This window comes from Leptodactylus fuscus, chromosome 1, assembly GCF_031893055.1.
Source record: "Leptodactylus fuscus isolate aLepFus1 chromosome 1, aLepFus1.hap2, whole genome shotgun sequence".
Classification (NCBI taxonomy): Eukaryota; Metazoa; Chordata; class Amphibia; order Anura; family Leptodactylidae; genus Leptodactylus; species Leptodactylus fuscus.
The window spans coordinates 315,497,030-315,511,848 of record NC_134265.1 but is presented as its reverse complement, the minus strand read 5'-3'; the positions used below and the strand labels follow the sequence as shown (position 1 = coordinate 315,511,848).

The 14,819-nt window shown below is 39.8% G+C and overlaps 1 protein-coding gene across 7 annotated transcripts in view; it reads right to left on the bottom strand.

The window, feature by feature from the left end:
- The window catches only part of SLIT2 (slit guidance ligand 2), a 260,033-nt gene that overhangs the window by 107,809 nt on the left and 137,405 nt on the right, over nt 1–14,819 (bottom strand). For all 7 annotated transcript variants that reach the window (XM_075259851.1, XM_075259802.1, XM_075259816.1 and 4 more), the window contains exon 5: nt 1,360–1,431. In XM_075259851.1, coding sequence (XP_075115952.1) covers nt 1,360–1,431 — 72 coding nt within the window. The remainder of the gene's footprint in view (nt 1–1,359; nt 1,432–14,819) is intronic.

Here is a 14,819-nt window from a genome sequence, read left to right as displayed (position 1 = left end):
AATATAGAGAGCATATAGAAACATACCGTATATCAATGGGTATAACCACAGGTAGGCCACAGAGGTTTCAGTTTCAGCCTGATCTTGGAGCTTAAGCTCCCCCAGAAAACTCTTTTCACAGATTTTGCATTCCCTGGGGCTTTCAAGTTCAGATGTCTCATGAAGAAAATACCAGTCCATAGTGTTGAATTGAAGGTCCTTGGGCTCATCAAATAAATTTATTCTGTGGGCCCACTGTCTAACAATCTCCAGGAAACAAACAAATTTAAAGGGTACAATGGTCTATCGTGTTGAAGCTAGGGCCCACGAGAGGACTATCTGGCCCTTTGGTGGGCCAGTCCAACACTGCCTGTCTATTAGGGCATATAGATGTCATAATAAGGTTTGTCCGCCATTCAAGCCCATCCTCTATGAAACAGAATGGACAATATGGGAGCAGCTCCTGTTCTGGTTGCCTCAAGCCATACTTGTATTACATGGACAACCATTCATCAGAAAGGCTATCATGTAATACCATGTAAAGGTTGGAGTTCAGGATTTTGGGAGTGGAATCCGGAGTGATTATCGCAACATCCCTGGTTTTAGAGGGGTTGTGTGGGCAAAAAAATAAATCAATAAATAAATAAAGACAAAAATTACAGTGATTTTTTTTTTCATAAACTCTATTTAGAATATTGGGCAGTTGGACATGATTTTATAATACATATACTGTATATTATATAATGTAATAAAGTAATAAATAATATTCCATACACAGTATATAGTGTGTATTTGTAACTTCCAAAATATCTGCAAAAATATATTTTTAAAAAAAATTACAAAATATTAAATAAATGGATAGTAAAACGCAGTAAAATAGCTTTACAATAGTTCCACTATATATGTTTGGATTTGCAAGAGGGATAATATATATATATATATATATATATATATATATATATATATATACACACACACACATATAATGTACAGTATGTATAAAATACGTTCATATTACAAGCCAACTTTTACACAAGGCCCTATAAACATCGCCCAGTGTTACATTGCAAATAAACAGCCACTGATTTAGCTGCAGGGAAATGAAAAGCTTTTATTTGTGTTATAAAGAGTTAAAATGTTTATTGTATCTCTTTAAAATTCTTATGAGAACCAGGACAGCAAGAACAGGTATAGCACGCTCCGAATTTTACATCCAGGAATGATTTCCTGTGTAAGACTTCTGCTGGTTTACATTTTTGAAACAGGTCAAAATTTAGTCTGAATGTCATAAAACATTAGAATTTTGTGGTATTAAGGTATGCGCTGCATTACAAAATGTCATAAAGGCCAAATGATACGGCTCCATGGGAAAATACTTACAGATTTTTAATATCTACCGCACCACGAAATGCTTTTCTAGGGATTGCTTGGATCTGGTTCTCACTGAGGTCACTGAAAAAGAAAAGATAAAAACAATTGAACACACCATAGAAAGGTTAAAAAGTATAAACAGTATATATAAACATGTTAAACTATATGTATCAAGTTTATTTATTTTTTTTTAAGAGTCTTCTAAAAAGTTAGTCATAATTTTATGCTTTTTTAAACTAAGTATTTACATCAGATATAAAAAAAAATATCAACAGCATTGTTATATTGTATTATCAAATTATATGCAATAAATTACATATATAGTTGAAATGATCAAAAAATGTTGATTTTATAAGTAGCAGGAATTTTTCCAAATGTAACTTTAAAAAAAATAAATATTATATATATATATATATATATATATATATATATATATATATATATATGGATTACTGTATAGCCATATCTTGAAAAAAAAAAAAATACCTGGGAGAGGTATTTTATTGCCCTGTGTTCACACTGCAGACCCATACTTGGGTCCAGGAGAAGTATTAGTGTAGGGTCCTACCTTAATGAGGTCGCCTTGTCGGGGCAGTTGGGCTTCCTACTGTTTGATCAAATATGTACAACGAAGAACCTCAAATTTATTTATATATTTAGTTTATAGTATTTGTATAGTTTTTCTTTGTTCCATATAGCCTTTGTGCTGTGTCAGAGTGCTGCTATATTTTTCTGTTTTTAGATAGATAGATAGATAGATAGATAGATAGATAGATAGATAGATAGATAGATAGATAGATAGATAGATAGATATTGGATGGAGATATAGAATATATATATTTAATATATTTTATTATTAATATTCTTGTTATTTAAAATGGAAAGTACATTGAGCTTTGCTATAGCTGTAAGCTGGCTGTGCCGAGTTGATAGTCAATCCTATAGCTAAAGTAAATAATGTCCTTCAGAATTTTCAATGTCAATTTGATTTATACTGTATACTAAAAAAGTTCTATATCGTATACATTAGTATATCGCTGAGTAATAGACACGCAAACTGTAACACAATGCAAATGTTAATCAGAAACACAGGCAAGAAAGTTCTCCGTCCCTGATATTCAGTGTCGTTGGCCATATGTTAATTGTTACACTAAGTGCTGTTGTGCAGATGTATAAAACATTATAGTTATGGACTGTATTATGTAATATATGTACTATGTAATATCTGGACAGTAATCCAAACATGTATCTGCCATAAAAAGTAATGTGCAAACTGAGAAATACTGGAAGTTATGGCAAGTGTTTTTACTGGGTGTCAGCAGGATAGATTTGATAAAGATAGGCATATAGATAGACAAGATATGTTATAGATAGATAGATACTGTAACAATAGATAGATATTGATTTTTACAAGCTGTAATTTAGAGAGAGATATAACTTCTAAAAATGGCTTTTACAGGTTCAAATATAAAGCCTTATATAGAGCCTTATATACACAGAACCATATTCCAGATTCTTATTGTTCAGATTGCTAATATGCTGCCCATAGCCTACTATGGGGCTGTACTTAACCTTTATATTATATATAAATGCAAATCTCCATTACATGCAGAATTATGGGTTATGATTAGAGATGAGCGAACAGCGTTCGATCGAGTACATGTTGCTGAGCGCACGGCCAGCACTGCTACACCGGAGAACCGCTGCTACATCGGAGAACCGCTGAACCCTGCTGCACACTCAGCTCTGCTGCATCAGAGATGCGCTGAACCCTGCTGCACACTCAGCATTGCTGCATCTCTGGTGCAGCAGAGCTGAGTGTGCAGCAGGGTTCAGCGCATCTCTGATGCAGCAGAGCTGAGTGTGCAGCAGGGTTCAGCAGTTCTCTGGTGTAGCAGTGCTGGCCGTGCGATCAGCTCAGCTCATCTCCGGAGCACGCGGCCAGCACTGCTACATTTCAGCATAGGAATGCATTGACCAGCGTTGATTGGCCGAATGCCATACAGAGTACAGCATTCGGCCAATCAACGCTGGTTCTGCCGGAGGAGACAGAGTCTAAGATCGGTCCACAGCAGTCTCCATTCTGGTCCGATCTTAGACTCCGCCTTCTCACAGATGAACCTCCGGCAGAACCAACGTTGATTGGGCGAATGCTGTACTCTGTATGGCATTCGGCCAATCAACGCTGGTCAATGCATTCCTATGGGAAAAAGTCAGCTTGCACATATCGCAAGCTGACAGGGATCCCGACGTAATACAGTCACTTGGGCATGTTAGATGCCCCAGACATGCTTCCCCTGCTGTCCCAGTTGCATTCCAGGGGTATTGGCATCATTTCCTGGGGTGTCATAGTGGACTTGGTGACCCTCCTGAGTGGAATAGTGGTTTCCCCCTAAACGAGTATTTATTCCCCATAGACTATAATGGGGTTCGATGTTCGATCTAACAGTCGAGTGTTGAGCGGCTACTTGAATCAAACATTTCACTGTTCGCTCATCTCTAGTTATGATCCATTAGGAGTACTGAGAATATGGTCACTCAAAGATGAGCCATATGGCGGCACATGGACTGCTTACAGATCTGTAATAGGAACACTGTGCATTGTTGTAATGTTTGGGGTCCATGAAAATAACTCTATTGAGTGTATAAGAGCTAACTATCACTGAGGTTTCTTGGACCCACCAGATAAAATGATTCCAACAAACCCTAGGTAATGGACCAAAGCACTCCTTGAATTTGTCTGTCTTTTGCTGGACCATTACTGTGTCAGAGCCTGGGCCACTTGAGGATCCTCTAGTAGTTGACATGGACTATAATACCTTTGCTATGTTCACTGTAGTTAAAATAGTACTGCCCCCTATGTACAGTAATAAGAAAGCAGCAGCGTCATTAATATGACTATAAGACTCTTCTCTCTTAGCTTCTGGCGACTACAATCATTGTTATCATTAGAACATATGGAGTCTAATAGGAGACAAGACGTACATCACGCTGCATTGACGTGCCGCCATATGCTGTGAGATATTACGTATGCGCACTACTGTACTGGAATAAGAGAGACATCAGGCCTAGTGCTTCATCTCCGCAGAGCTGTCAGACAATAAAGGCCAGTGGCTATTATTCTAAGCTATTGCATCAAGTCATTACAATAATGTCCTTGCGGTAATGCCATCTTATTTATAGATCCGTTTATGACTTTCCCTTAAATGCTGCTTCAGCGTTCTCCAAAAGAACCGCCGCTTAATTATGGAAAAGAAAAGAGAAGGAGACGGCCGGAGAAGACTTCTTTGTATCTGCCGTTGTGTTTCCAAGGGACGTACCATCCACCCCACAGGAGCCATAAATCCACGGGGGATGGCAACCTGCTTGCAAATTTAATTACGGGTAATTTTATTCCCCCTTCTATGGTTTAACCTTCCTAAAAGTCTGACAGTGACATCATAAATCTCCAGTGTCATCCACTTATGGCAGAAGTACCGACTAATGGTTAATGACTAATGTGTCCCATATCTTTTGGGAAGGGGGAATGGGTGGAGGGACAGAATAAACTGCTGATCTAGTACTGGGAAGAGACACTGATGTGCTCCTATTATCAGAAAGTAGGGTGTCTGAAGAAATAAAGTAGCAAGATTAATGCCCCCTCCTCCATTTACCGAAAATCCAGTCATTTCCTCAATGTCAGGGGCTGGGTTTAACATTAGGGTTGTCCTATAGATATGATTTAATAAGAAGTACGGTAAAAAAAAAAAAAGCAAGTGTGGGCGTCATATTATATCTGTAATTTATAACAATGTGGATGTAATTAAATGGGAAGATACCAGATAGCAGGCGGGGATGCGGGATTATTAAGAAAAATGGAATAAATGATCAATTTATCTATATAGTGCAAATATAAAGCAGTCATTTAGTATGGAATAATACAGTGCCCCCTGCTGGTCCAGTCTTAGCAAAGTCTTGTCCTCAGTGCCTATTTATATGATAGAGTCTTAATAATTAGGATATGTAATTTTTTTTTTTAAGGACATATTATACCTGTATATCTGTCTGTCTGTCTATCTATCTATCTATCTATCTATCTATCTATCTATCTATCTATCTCATTACCTATTCAATTTAGTTTGGGGTCAGTATGCCTTTTTAGGAGTATGTTTGTTAAAGGTATCAAACATTTCCATCAATATATATGGAAATAATCTCTATTATAGATTTATTTACTGTATTATAAATTTAACGTTTTGGAATCTATCTATCCATCCATGTATTTATATATACCTGTCCAGCAAATATATGTGTCTGTCTGTCTGTCTGTCTGTCTGTCTGTCTGTCTGTCTATCTATCTATCTATAGTATCTACCTACAGTATCTCTCTATCTATTTATCTATCTATCTATCTATCTATCTATCTATCTATCTATCTATCTTATCTATCTATCGTATCTATCTACAGTATCTATCTATCTATCTATCTATCTTATCTATCTATCGTATCTATCTACAGTATCTATCTATCTATCTATCTATCTATCTATCTATCTATCTCATTTCTATGTAGCTTCATATCTATCATAATATTTATCTATTGATCGACCTATCTATACATCTCATATCCATGTATATAACCTCATATCTATCTTCATACCTACCTCTTTGTCCTCTAGGTTCTTTTCCTATTCCAGATGATAGTAATAGATCTAGCCCATTGTTCTACAGTATACATGTAACCTTTTTATAAACTCCAAGTTAATTGAAACTGACACTGCAGAAAAACCTTTCATTCCACCCAGTGACATGGATCAACAATACTATTCTCAGATATCACAGACAAACATGTCTATTTCCGCAGCCCGGCACTCTATGCATGGGAGAATCTGATTAAAATATCACTGTACAGCTTCTAAGCAGATGTTTTACCAATACGCAGAGAACAATGGACAATACAAAGAAAGGGTTTACAGAATAGACCATTGATTTAATCACGTAGCATTCAAGGCACAACATAAATCAGCTTTCTTTCATTCCTTTTGCCATGTATAATCTTAGCGGAGTATTGCATTGTTAGAGTTTATAGTATTTACAGTATTCACGATCAATAGGATTCTTGTATTAATGTACAGATGTAGCAGAGCTGAATAAGTCAGCTGAGTCTCTATCTAGTTTGTGCACGGTGAAAATTGTGAAGGCAAATCTACTCCACTGCTCCCATTTATGGTACAACAAACCCAGCACTGCTACATGTGTACAAAGTTACGGGCAGAGAATGTGATTCTGCCATCTCACGGGTTAAGATCATGCAACACATTATTATAGGGTTTAATAGTGTATTAGGCTATGGCTAGGCAGCGACTTTGGTCACACAACACGAAGAACGCAAAGCATCGATGTGGTCGTGTTGTGGCACATAACGTGACCACAAGCAATGCAACATTATAATATTTGCATAGCGGGGTCCTATAAATAGTGAATGCAATGTAATATAACCCCAAAGAGTTAAGCAACAACTTCAGCTCTGCTACATCTGCGGCCATAATTCGCTTCTTTAACCCTATGATACAGGCAATCATCATAAAAGGTTCATATATTCTGTTTCCAATGCAAATGGGAAGTGCGGAGCGGCGTAATACTGTATATGTAGTACATTAGAGTAAAGCGACATCAATCATTCCCATCTGAATAAGATTATGTCTGCTTGTTAGCATAAAAAAACTCTCAAACCTCAGTCTCGTCATGGAAGTCAATTCATTGACCACAAAATCAATTCCGTCCTGCCCTCGCTCCTTCCAAAGTGCACTTAAATCAATTTGTTACAAGTGCACCGCATAAAATTAGATGTGGACAAAATGCGCTTTGTACTGGTGTCGTTATTAGAATACGCCCGCAACGTCTGAGCTGCTTGATACAATAAGAAGGGAGCGATTAGGATATGGACCCTGCCCCACCCAGCAATCCCAATAACCCCCCATCAGTAAGACAATCTGGTCACCATACAGTTGCCAAAATAAACGGTCTAAGGCTTCGTTCACATTTGCGTGCTTTAATCCGTATTTGCGGTCCATTGTAGGATCAGAAGAACGGATCAAATTATAAAAGGGATCCAACTCATGACATATAACAATGGATCCCAAAGGTCCTCATTGACTATGATAGGGTTTGATCAGTATCGCGTTTTTCAAGGCGCTGCCGCCCCCGGTGTCGGGCCTGCTCACACCGTGAATCCACATAGGCCGAGCTGGGGCGACTCACTATCATCACGAAAAAGTCAGGGTTTCAGACCTTCTATCTATGTATTGAGTCTTCGATAGGAAAACCTGACTCAATGTACGCCTGAAATCCGCATACAAAAAAGTTCTGCATGCACGGCTTCTTCATCCACAACTTTCAGTCTGTAAGCAATGGATATCTGATGGGTCCCATGATAGTCAATGGGGTCTATCGGTTCTGTATGTGGCCACTATTTTAGAGGTCCGCTTGTCTCCTGTTGGTCATTCAGAACCAGAACAATGGACAGCTGATGGTAGTGTGAACCTGGCATCAACTGCGAATTAAGATGCCAACACAGATGTGAATGTAACCTAAATTATCTACATGACATATATCCCATAATGCTGGAGATTTATCAGAACTAATGCATGAGTGAGACATAGTTGCTCATAGAAACCAATCAGATTCCAGCTCTCATTTTCCAAGGACCATTTTGAAAGTGAAATAAACAAGCTGATTGGTTGCTCTGGGCACTCATTTTGATAAATTCTCATGCACTTGTATCAGAGGCGCCATCTCTGTCACAGATTCTCTCGTATTTAACAGGAAGAATAGCACGACATGCCACACTATTTATACTTCCTGTCAAAATGGCAGGCACTGCGACAGAACTAAATGGACCCAAAATGAGTCAAAGGGGCCGGCCACAATGTGTCATGTGACAGATGAAAATGTAAGCAGAGCTGGAAGTGTGACAAAAGGCACCTATGAAAGTACAGCGGGGGAGAATGATCAAAATGGGTGGTAACATGGAGCAGTCGGCCAGTCCCACCAAAATTGGTTTTGCAGTCTCTATGCTTATGTGTATGGGCACCTATACATAAAGCCTATATAATATGTAGGCCAGATTATCAGATTCTCTAGATTATTGGATACTGGACTAAAGGAATGTCACTGCTCTATAGACGTGGAAGGCTTATTGTACTGTAATGCATGTGATGTAAATGGAAGACGAAAATGACAATGATGTTATCATATTAAATCAAAGAATCTAAAACAGGACGTGACAAGTGTAAATGTATGACCGCAGACAGTACATTACAGTGAAGCATCAGTCATCCCTCACACAGTGTATCGGCAGGCGCTGGACTTGGGAATCAATTTCCAAGACCCAAAATAAAAGGACATCATGTGACATTATTACTTGGTTCCATGCACATGATCATATCTTTTAGGCTTGGTTCACATCTGCGCATGGATTTCCATTTGGGGACCCCCTGAACCAAAACCTAATCCGCATGGGAAACCCGCGGACCCCATAGACTATAATGGGGTCCATGTGGTTTCCATTTAGTTTCCACCCAAAAAGGGCAAAAAAGGAATTTTTCATGTGGAGAGGCGAACGGAATGCCGTACGGAGACAGGGGACAGATGTGAACCTAGCCTAACTTTAATGAATAGCACATTGATCCATTACTTACTATGGATACTATGTATACAGGATGAAAAACTCAGGACAGATCTTATTGCCATTTGTTTTGAAGTCCGGACTCATCTATTGAAGTGTAGTACTTTATGGAGAACCTGGATGGCACAGAGATGCCATCCATTCCATATTTCACGGACTCGTCCAGGGAACACCATCATGTGCGTGTAGACTGACTGGGTACTGGATGGGACCAGCAGCTCAGGAGCCTTGACAAGGTCATACAGATACTGTGAGTGGATCTGCTCTAGGACACTTTGACTGGTGTTGGGGCCATGTTATTAGTAATGATAAGGGGGTCACTGTAGATAATGCTATATCGGAGAACTTTGGATGGCACGGTTAAGGCATCTTCTGGTTGCAATAATGCTGGACATCTGAAAAATGAGTGCTGAAAAATTGGCTTATAATTTCTATGTCCAAAGGTAGGAAAAAGTGGTGCAAATGACTACAGTCTGCTATCATATTATGATTTATGATATTATATTATTATTGTATCTGAACACAGTTAATGGGAGACAATAAGATGAGGGCAGGATGTTAGAGTTGCCATTTAAGCAGTTTCTGCTATATATTCCACAAGACCTCAAAACCCGCATATATAGCATTCTCAGCTGCTATGCTGCATTATATACTGTATTGCTCTATTGAGATGCATGGCCTGTAATACAGACTATAATGACAAATACAAATCACTAGAAAGCCACATGTCATCACGTGATAAAGTCTCTGCGCTAGTGATCATAGCTATAATGAAATAAACATGTCCTCCGAACGTCATACAGTATGGTGATGGTGGCTCCCCCTATAGGGATCCCTATTATACTACTACCTCAAAAAGGTGTTGCACAATATAGCACCTAAGATAAGAGCCGGGCCTAAAGCCTTTATTCCTTATTGCTTATTCCCTGTGATCTTTACAACATCTCGACGTTCCTTTGTAATGCCATATGTTTCACTCCGTCTTAATATAGTATACAAGTATGGCTTCTCATTACATTTCAGCCAGTCGCATTGTATTAAGAGGCAACATCTGTAGGGAAGGTCCTTCAAGTTCATTTAAAGGCTGCAAAATAAGCATATCAAATCCTTCTCCTGTACAGAGCCATATATCTTAGCCGGACGAATGACACATGGTTCCCACATGGACCTCAGATAACACATAGGCCTCCTGGTAGACGACGCGTTTCGAGTACTTGGGTGATACAATGTTATGATGGATCAGGCTGGCCCCAATCATTCCGACATCTCTCCCAGGATCCACCTCCTTCTACAATGCTGTTCACAATGTGCCGCCACCTTCCCTCAAGGATATCAAGATGTTCTCAAAGTGTGACAGACATATGATGGAATTTTACGGAACAGGCACAAGGACAAACTGCTTTGCAAAGAAGAACGTAATGGTTGATCTTAACAAAAATGAATTGCTGTTCTGGCAAGACCATTGAAAATTAAATTACCAGACTTTTTGTATCCATTATAATTGTTTGACGGAATAAAAGTAAAAGACAATTAAAAGTGACAGGTGCGCCGCTATCCGGGCGACTCTAAATCAAATCAATAACCTCCCGCACGAAAGCTTTACGAGATGGATTCCAGAAATTATTTCCATAATGGAGGACTTAAAACAAAATGTTTCTTTTTTTTTTCTTCTTCAAAGTCTATCAAAATGTAAAAGGATTTTCATACGGCTTAAATGGTGAAACCAGACCATAAAAACACGAATACTCTATCCATTAGTTAACTGTGTCAGTCAGTGTGGGCTCAAGCCATATATGAAGATCATTTTATATACCTACACTAAGCCTTTAATGTAGTGGATTCAGAACTGCAATACCAGATATGGCCTACGGACAAGAGTGGCGCTGTTTATGAACAAAAACCCATTTTTTTTCTAATTTAATGCAACTCCTTAAAAACATGATAACATGCAGTAACATTACAACAGAAGGCACCAGACGTCTATATAAATTCTGTATATAGAGATCATGGCTGCAGCCAATCACTGGTTCCAGTGATCTCTTGCCATTTACCACTGAGGCCTGAGGATAGGCCATTAATACATAGTGACTGGGAGCCAGTACTACAGCTCAGCTCCATTGACTTCCATCTGCTTCCGCCATAGTGCTGTGTATAGTATGGATGTCAAAAGTGGCTCCGAACAGCTGATCCATGTTGGCTCCTCACTGATCAGATATTTATGGCCTATCTTAAGGATAAAGAATAAAATTCCTGGACAACCACTTTAAGTCTGGAACAAGTGATAGATTTCCGCTGCCGTTGTATTAGAGTATATTGACACACAACAGATTTCCTGCTTATATCTGTATATGGTTATTCATGCAGCATGTACATTGGGCGAAAACCATCTTTTGCTGCAGCATCTCCAGCAGCAGGACCAGTTTTTTACCTTTGCATTGCAAATGTTTAACCCGCACCAAACCCAAATCAAGAAATTGACCTGCTGCCTTGAACCTGCAGCGCAAGTCACTTTATGCTGAGTTTTTTCGGCAGTGTGCTTTTCTGCATTTGTCTAAATCCCATTCACTTTACCGATACTGTAATTCGCAGTGGGTTAGCGACTGGTAGCTAACCCGCTACAAACTGGCAACGTGTGGCTCCAGCCTTATGCTAGGTTCACAACTACGTTGTGGTGTCTATTGCTCTGATCCATCGGAGGAACAGAACTAAGGGCAGCTAAAATAGTGAACACATAGGTATCCTGACGGACTCTATAGACTATATTGGGGTCCATCGAATGTTCCTGCAAGCAACACTTTTCTCTCCACAATTTTTGTGCAGAAACCGAGCGGAAACCGTACGAACCCCATTATAGTCTATAGTGCTGCGGGTTTCCTTAGGTAATCCCTTTTTTATGCCGATAGGTTTCCGTTCGGGGCAGACTCCCCGAATAGAAACCGCCATCGCAGATGTGAAGCGGGCCTTAGATAGGTCAAAGGTTTTTTGATATCTTCGGATGGTTAAAAAAAATGGGCAAAGCTCCTGACTGATTCGGAGAAAATTATAAGTAAAGTTACAATAAAAGCCGCAGAATTAAAATCAAGACGAGAACAAGTTTTACATCAAAATGACAAACTTTAATGAGCATAAAAGCTCCACATCCTCTCCTGGGCTGCAGACGCCCTTTGTCTTGGATTTAACCCATCCCGTAACAGACAGCTCTGTGTTTTGGCTGCAGAAGATTATAATGAGCTTCTTCATACACCACCCCACAGATTAATGTGTTCCCGGCTCTGATTGCATACACACTCAAGTGTCCTCTTCTAGGAAGCCGCTGGGCAGTTCATTAAATCAGCCCCTGCTGCTTCTCCTCTGGAAGATGATGGAATTCTAAGTGCCATGGTAGGTGGTTCAGGTCACAACTAACGCTTTGATCCGGCTGGCGGTGTGTGCAGAGCTCAGACATGAAAATACAGCGAGGAACTGGAAGGTATTTCCTGTCCTTACTTCTAGGGAGCTGATCCCCACCTATTGTGCATCCCAGATACAGAGTCATCCATTCAATACTGAAACATCACATTGTGCGCTAAGGATTTTCAACTTATGACCTAGAATACAGATGTAGTAGAGCTGAGCTGGTTACTTCAATTTAGTACTCTACAACCACTAATACCACATCAGTGAACTGTTACATATGACAAACTCAACTCATTGACAGTTGTCTAAGAGCAATAATTAGAATAACATACTAAGGCCCGGTTCACATCTGCATTCGAGCCATTCCGTTCCCCTATCTGCATGAACTATGCGGAGAGAAAAGTCCTGAAACCACACAAACCCCATTATAGGCTATGGGGTCTGTGGGTTTCCTTACGTAACCACTTTTTTATAGGGATAGGTTTCCATTTGGGGGTCCCCAAGTGGACTCCCCGAACGGAAACCTGAACACAAATGTGAACCAGGCCTGATAGTTGTTATTAGTCATTATTGAGCTCTGGAAGGACTGACTTCTCCTTTACAGGGAGACTGTCTGCATGAAGCCCAGCTAGTTACTGTGTGTAAGTTAACATGCTATTTTATGCTGACAGACTCCCTTTAACATAAGAGGCAATGGCAATCAAGTGATGCGGCCACTGCTGGAGGACTGAAGTATTACATGACAGCCATTAAAATAGAGGACTGTCCATTTAAAGTATAGTTGTCAATAAAATTCTATTAGAATTTAGACCCTCACCTGGCCACACCCACAACTCAACTGGGAATACCTTTCTCACATTGAGGAATACCCACAAAACACCCATTTTGGGGCTTAATTTTACCGAAACCCTGCACTTTTGTGGTTGACCATGCTCCGTCCCTGCAGATTTCCTGGAAGTATTGGCAGCTGAAAAGCCCAATGTCATACATCATATGCGCTGCCATCATGAGCATTTTAGTGTTTTGTTTATCCAAATCTGTTCAGCCATTCCAAAGATATAAGTCTTTTTAGTATTGATACAAATTAGGGTATTCTAGTCAAGTGGGCGGTAACACTGCACGACAGAGGGAACACAGAGACCTCGCCCCCAGAGAAACTACAGTGTTACCACACCCACTTGGCTAGTAGACTCTAATTTGCATCAACATTAAAAGGGCTTATATCTTTGGAGTGGCAGAATGGATTCTGAAAAACAAAACTCAAAAATGATGAGGGTGACAGCGCCTATTAGATGATGGATGCTACTGGGCTTGTCTGACCTGGTGACAGCTCCTCTTCAATAGATAGACTGGACATGTATGCCAAAGCCAAGAGTCACTGCTTACTGATGTGTCTCTACTCTACATTCTCCAATACAGGAGTATTATTCTTTATGGCAGTGCATTACCTACTTTATCTTATCGTCCTACATTTTTACATAACACCCCCATAAGTTAAAGGTGTTGTCTGGGACTATGATATTCATTATTATGGCCTTTTCATTACTAACCAAGCACAGCACTGTTCACTGTACAGTGGCTGTGCTTGGTATTGCAATTCAACCTTATTCATTTGAATGGGATTGGTCACATGACCATGTTACAGTTCAATGGACGTGCTATCACTGGCCTGAGAAGAGGCCAAGACGACCACTTTAACGTTGACGTATATGATCCAACCCATTTAGTGAATAGGCAAATACATGAAACTGCAACATATGAGAAAGCAATAAGCTCTTTCATCCTGCAAACTGTACTGGAAGTGGAGAGGACGCGACCGGCCGCTGTGCAGTATATGAATTTTCCTACCTGTCTGCTTTTATAAATGCAGCACCTTCTCATTTTAGGAATTACATTCACCATAAATCATGTTTGGGAATCATTTCCAGAAGCGGTCGCTGTTGTATTGGTGTGTCCATCTATCTGCAGCACAATACAGTCTCATTACATCTCCTATATATAAGTCCATAGAGTTTACATAGTCAGGTTCAATGAAAGCCAGAGTTACATTAACTAGAGGAAAGTAATCGAAGAAACAGAAAAAGGGCCATTGTCACCGGGCCGTCTGTCGATAATGAAGGCACAAGGGCATTTGTAGGGAGAAGATATTCCAAGGACAATCCAAAGGTCTGAAGACTGGGGACGGGAGGGAACTTTATTGAGCTTCCTTCTTAACATTTCCTCCAATAGATTGAGGCCTTATGCACACAACGAGTGTACATGAGGGTGGGGGTTCCAGTTTTTTACATCCAAGTGCCTTCCATCCTCCTTTGATTTCAATGAGTGGTTCTGCTCCGGGTATTCATCAGGGCCTTTCAGCCCTCTCTATGTATGAGACAATCTGACTTAGGGAATTTATCAGATTTGG